This window comes from Chrysochloris asiatica, unplaced genomic scaffold, assembly GCF_000296735.1.
Source record: "Chrysochloris asiatica unplaced genomic scaffold, ChrAsi1.0 scaffold00086, whole genome shotgun sequence".
NCBI classification, from domain to species: Eukaryota; Metazoa; Chordata; class Mammalia; order Afrosoricida; family Chrysochloridae; genus Chrysochloris; species Chrysochloris asiatica.
Window position 1 is genome coordinate 6,420,953 of NW_006408604.1, and position 6,184 is coordinate 6,427,136.

Sequence of the window (6,184 nt, forward strand, 5' to 3'; positions counted from 1 at the left end):
TCCAAACCTTTTGTCATCATTAGTACTGCTACTACAGGAAAACTTGAAAGAAGACAACCATCATAGAGACCTGATGCTTAAGTTATTATCTCTCCTAGGTCTCTCTCCTTAAACAAGATTGTTGTTGTTGTTGTTATGTGCCATCGAGTCGGTTCTGACCCATAGCGACCCTGTATAGGGTTTCCGAGGGTGTAAATCTTTACGGGAGTAGAAAGTCTCATCTTTCTCCCACGGTGCAGCTGGTAGTTTCGAACCGCTGACCTTAAGGTTCGCAGCCCGATTCGTAACCAGAGCTCTGCATTTAAAGGGCATGGCACAGGGAATTGCAAAAAGTAGGTGCTATTTGATTTGTAAAAATCAACATCATTGAAAATTACTAAACTTTATTCAGTCCCTAAAAGTCAAGTGTTGTGCTAAGTACTTTAAGTGCATTACAGCAGGTAAGTCTTACAGCACCTCTGCAAAAGTGAATAATGATATTGTTGCTATTTCATAGAGGAGGACATTGAGGCTTTTAGAGTTTAGGCAATTATCTATAATCACAGAGACAGTAAATAGTTGACTTGGAATTTCAGCACAATCTTGTTTAACTCCAGAGTCCTGCTCTTAACCACTATGCTAATTTTACCTGATTAATTCACATTTTGCATGAAGAAACTAATGATCATAGAATCAGAGATCTCTATACACTAATCTAAAAATTAGTGTATTATCATGATATTATCTAGCACAGATCTCACCTCAATACTAAAGTCACCAGAAATATTCAAATTCCAAAACTGGTGTGAAATTTGGGGGACTATATTGAAATATCTAACAAGTGCTCAACATCATACAGGAAGAAAGTAAAATGTCATTTAAAAGACAGGAAAAAAAGAAAAGACAAAAATGGATGTCAGAAGAGAATGAAACTTGCTCTCCAGTATAGAGATGTTAAAGTGAATGGAAGAAATGAGGAAGTCAAAGAGCTCAACAGAAAATTTCAAAGAACAGATGAGAAGACAAAGACAAGCATTATAATGAAATGTGTAAAGACCTTGAGTTAGAAAGCCAAAAAGGGAAGAACACGCTCAGCATTTCTCCAGCTGAAAGAATTGAAAAAAAAATTCAAACCTAGACTTTTAATATTGAAGGACTTCATGAGCAAAATATTGAATGATGCAGAAAGCATCAAAAGATGATCGAAGATATACACATAGTCACTATACCAAAAAGAAATGGTCAGTGTTGAACTGTTTCAAAAGGCAGCATGTGATCAGCAACTACCGGTACTGAAGAAAGAAGTCCAGGCTGCACAGAAGGTATTGGCAAAAAAACAAAGCTCCAGGAATTGATGGAATGCAAAGGAAATCTTTCAACAAACTGATACAGCATTAGAGGTACTCACTCATCTATGCCAAGAAATTTGGAATACAGCTACCTGGCTAACCAATTGGAAGAGACCCACATTTTTGCCACTTTCACAGTGAGATACCCTAACAGAATACGGAAATAATTGAATAATATCATTAATATCACGTGCTAGTAAAATCTTGTTGATTTCATAACTGTAAGAGTACATCAGCAGGGAACTGACAGAAACTCAGAAGAGGATGTGGAAGTATGGATATCACTGATGATATCAGAAGGATCTTGGCTGAAAGCAGCTAATACCAGAAAGATGTTTACTTGTGCTTTATTAACAATACAAAGGATTGTGACTGAGTGGGTCATGACAAGCTATGAATAACATTGCAAAGCATAGTTTTCCTAGAACACTTGATTGTACTCGTTGTTGTTGTTGTTGTTGTTGTTGTTGTTGTCAAGTGTCCTTGAGTCAATTCCCACCCATAGCGACCCTGTATAGGGTTTCCAAGGAGCAGCTGGTGAGCTTGAACCCCCGACCTTGCCGTTCAAATGGCTTTGCAGTCTGGCACATTAACTCACAGGGACCTGTAAATAGACCAAGAGGCCGTCATTCCCCAGAACAAGAGAACACTGAATGGTTTACAATTAGGAAAAGTGTGTGTTAGAGTTGTGTCCTTTCACCATTTTACTCAATCTGTATGCTGAGCAAATAATCCAAGAAGCTGAATTATATGAAGAACAATGTGTCATCAGGATTGGAGGATGGCTCATTAACAACCTGTGATATGCAGATGATACAAACTTGCTTGCTGAAAGCAAAGAAACTTAAAATACTGATGAAGATTGCAGTACAGATTACATCTCAATGTAAAGAAAACAAAAATCCTTACCACTTGACTAATAAATATCATCAAGATAAATGAAGAAAATGTTGAAGTTGTCAAAAGACTTCATTTTGCTTAAATCTACAATCAACATTCTTATGTATATTGTTGTTGCTAAGTGCCATCAAGTTGGGTCCAACCCATTGCGACCCTGTATATGGTTAATAGGAGCAGCTGGTGAGCTTGAACTGCAGACCTTGCAATTCAAACCGACTTTGCAGTCCAGCGCATTAAACCACAGTGCCACATATGGAGGTAGCAGTCAAGGAGTGAAACAACGTATTGCATTAGGAAAATGTGCTGCACAAGACCGCTTTAAAGTGTTCAAGAGTAAAGATGCCAGTTTGAAGACTTAGGTACACCTGACCTAAGTCATGATATTTTCAACAGCCTCATATGCATGTGAAAGTTGGACAATGAATAAGGAAAACGATAGATGAATTGATGCATTTTTGGAGAGTTAATATTGAAAGTACCATGGACTGTCAGAAGAACAGTCATATCTGTGTGAGAAGTACAACCAGAATGCTCCTTTGAAGCTAGCATGATGAGGCTTCATCTCTCATACGTCGGACATATTATCAGAAGAGACCAGTCCCTGGAGAAGGACATTATGTTTGGTAAAGTCAAAGGTCAGTGAAAAAGCAGAAGACCTCCTCAATGAGATGGACTGTCACAGTGTCAGTAGCAGAGGGCTCAAGGGTAGCAACAAGTAAGGATGGCACGAAACCAGGCGGTGTTTCGTTATGTTATGCATAGGGTCACTATGAATAACATAAGGTCGCTATGAGTCAGAGCAGACGCCATGGCACCTAACAACAACCACCACCACCAAGTAATCAAACTATTTTAAAAGCTGTACAGGGAAGTACTTTGTCATACTTTCTTACTTATAGACATCTGTAAGGAGCCCTGGTGGTGTAGTGGGTTATGAGTTAGGCTGTTCACCGAAAGATCAGCATTTCAAATCTAGCAGACACTTCATGGGAGAAAGATGAGTCTTTCGGCTTTCTTAAAGATTTAATCTCAGAAACTCTATACAGGATCACTATGAGCACATCACCATCACCTCTATAGATATCTGTACATTGCAATATTTATTATCTTACTATGTTGTTGTTGTTATATGCCATCGAGTCAGTGCTGACCCATAGCAACCCTGTATAGGATTTCCAAGGAGTGGCTTGTAAGCTTGAGCCACTGATCTTGCGATTCAAATGACTTTGTAGTCCAGCACATTAACCCACAGTGCCACACCAGTACTCCTTATCTTACTGTGATGCTGTTGTTGTTGTTGTTGTTAAGTACCATCAAGTCAGTTCCAACCCATAGCAACCCTGTATAGGGTTTCCAAGGAGTGACTGGTGAGCTTGAACTGCTGGCCTTGCAGTTCAAACAGCTTTGCAGTCTGGTGCATTAACCCACAGAACCACACCAGGACTTCTAGTGACCTTAATAAAATCCAACCCAAATTTTGACACTACCAGTAAATTCTATTTGAGGTATGATCAACAATAATTTAGACAATACTTTTGAAAGTGTTTTAGGAAGAATGTCCTAAATTCTAATCTTTTTTTTTGTCTCTCAGTATCTGTACTATCATACACATTTGTTCCAAGTACCATCAGAGGAACCTCTATGAATTTTTTGTCACTGTTCAATGGATTTGGTTGTTTCATGGGAGCAGTGCTGGTGGAGTTGGTGTATTTCATATCAGAAGGTAAAAATAAGTTCATGGTGTTTATATATGTTGGTTTGATGGCTAAGGAATTGGAAGACAAAACCTTAAGAGAGTGGCTTTGCCAGTGCAGGGTTTTTTGTGTTTTTTTTTTTCTTTTAATTGATCCACTTTTGCAATTAAGATAGAATTAAGATAGGAAATAGACTCTTGCTGTATTCATTAATTTCTGGGAATTGTTTTCTTTTGATAGGAGGAGGTAATTACAGAATGTCACTTCTCAGGAGACACTGTCTGCTGTCTTTCTTTAGTGTATTTTAAAACAAACTGGTCATTATAGTCCTATTAGGTCTTTCACGGAGGCCATATTCAATAATGCCTCATGATTAGCATAAACAAGCCTCAGAAAAGGTAAGGCCTGTGTAAATACAGGGTAACTGGATGATCACTCCCCACCCTAATTTACCAAAAACCATGTCTATGCAGCCAAAGAGAAAGTGTGAGTTGAACAAGAAATGGTCTTGGGAACCAAAAACATTTCAATTGCAAATGTAAAAAGTACTATTATTTGGTTACATGTGCTAGTGGAAAAATCAGACAGGATGGCAATGATGATGAGTTATCTTTATTAAATTGTAAATCCATGAACTATTTTTCTTTATTTATTCTAATATGTTAATATAACTTAAATTTTACTTTAACTTGCTTTTGTTCATTTTATGGAAAATACTGTAATCTTATCCTTCCCTGTTTTCAAAAATACATACAGTTCTACACTTAATGTAATAAAAGTACTCATTTGTGTTCTCTTACAACAAAAAGTTTTATTTACCTACTTTCAAACTAACTTTTGTGAATTATTAACTTCTATGAATAAGGAAAAAACTAACTTCTGTGAATAAGGAAACTCCTTTTAACGGTTAATCACCATTCAAATAGTACTGGTGACCTATTCTATGTCAGGAGTTCTGGTCTGACACTGTAGGATAAGAACTGGACTGCTAAACACTAGGTCAGTGGTTCAAACCCAGTCACTCCTTGGAAACACTATACAAAGTTGCTATGAGTCAGAATTGACTCCACTGCACTCAACAATTCTGTTTCAGGAGCCATATAAGTCACAGGGGATTCCAAGAGAAGTGAAGACCTCCTGGTGTGCACTGTAAGATCAGCAATGGACTGTGAACCACCACTAGGTCAACATTTCAAACCCATCAGCTGCTTCTTAGAAACCCTATATGGGGTTGCTATGAGTTGGAACCGACTCAACAGCTCTTAACAACAACTACAACCCTCACACAATCATCAGGGACACAAGAAAGTAATAAAATTAAGGTCAATACATTCAATGCCTGGCATAGTATAGTTCTAGGGAGCAAAGTTACTTATCTTGATTGGTACTTGACAAGATCAAATTCCTTCCTTTTCTTAGTTATTTGAAATAGGCAAAAGCATAGTCCCATTAATAAAAGAGCTCAAATCAAAAGTGTCATAAGTTACTATGTGAACTGCAGTAAATTTCTGACTTCTCTGGTAATGTAAACAGAGGAGAAAGCACTTGTATTTAAATTCTGTAAGAGAGTTTGGGAAAGTCTTACCAATATATGTACTGGAAATATTTTAGGTACTGAGTATGCATTTCCTTTCTTCATGCTATTTTCAATGAAGATATTTCCAAAAATGTTGCTAAAAATAAATTTCTATAATCAGGTGAGATTTTACATATTCTAGAAGAACTTCAAAATCAAATATCATCACTAGTTTACATTTTACATAAATCTATAATATCAAATATGTGTTTAAGAAACTAAACATTTAATGATAATTTGCATAATGTGTTAAAAGCATTTTATATATTATCACACTTATTGCAAGAATCTTGTAAAGATGGTAATATCCTCACCCACATTCCAAATATGCAACAATTATGACATAAAAGGGAAAGTGAGGCAGTCATTGCAACTAGTCGTTGATATCTGAGCTTCAGCATTCTGAAACTGATGCCGAAATTCAATTCAACACCAATGTCAGCACCAAGCAGCTATTAGTGATCAATCCATGTCTCATCATCAGTAATGATTTTGTTAAGAAAATTTTACCTTCCTTTGAGTATTAGTCCAAAGTTTTTTTTGTTGTTGTTGTTGTTGTTGTTGTTTGTGGGTTTTTTTTTACGGATGTCCAAATACTTCTGTTTGTGCTCTTCTGGTATAAATAGTAGTTTTGGTGCCCATCTCGCAAAAACTTTTCAAAACCCAAGTCTGTTGTAGATTACTTC

At 36.9% G+C, this 6,184-nt stretch overlaps 1 protein-coding gene across 1 annotated transcript in view; it reads left to right on the top strand.

Moving 5' to 3' along the window:
- The window catches only part of SLC15A5 (solute carrier family 15, member 5), a 141,220-nt gene that overhangs the window by 107,120 nt on the left and 27,916 nt on the right, over positions 1-6,184 (top strand). The window contains exon 7 of the mRNA XM_006866064.1: positions 3,820-3,951. Coding sequence (XP_006866126.1) covers positions 3,820-3,951 — 132 coding nt within the window. The remainder of the gene's footprint in view (positions 1-3,819; positions 3,952-6,184) is intronic.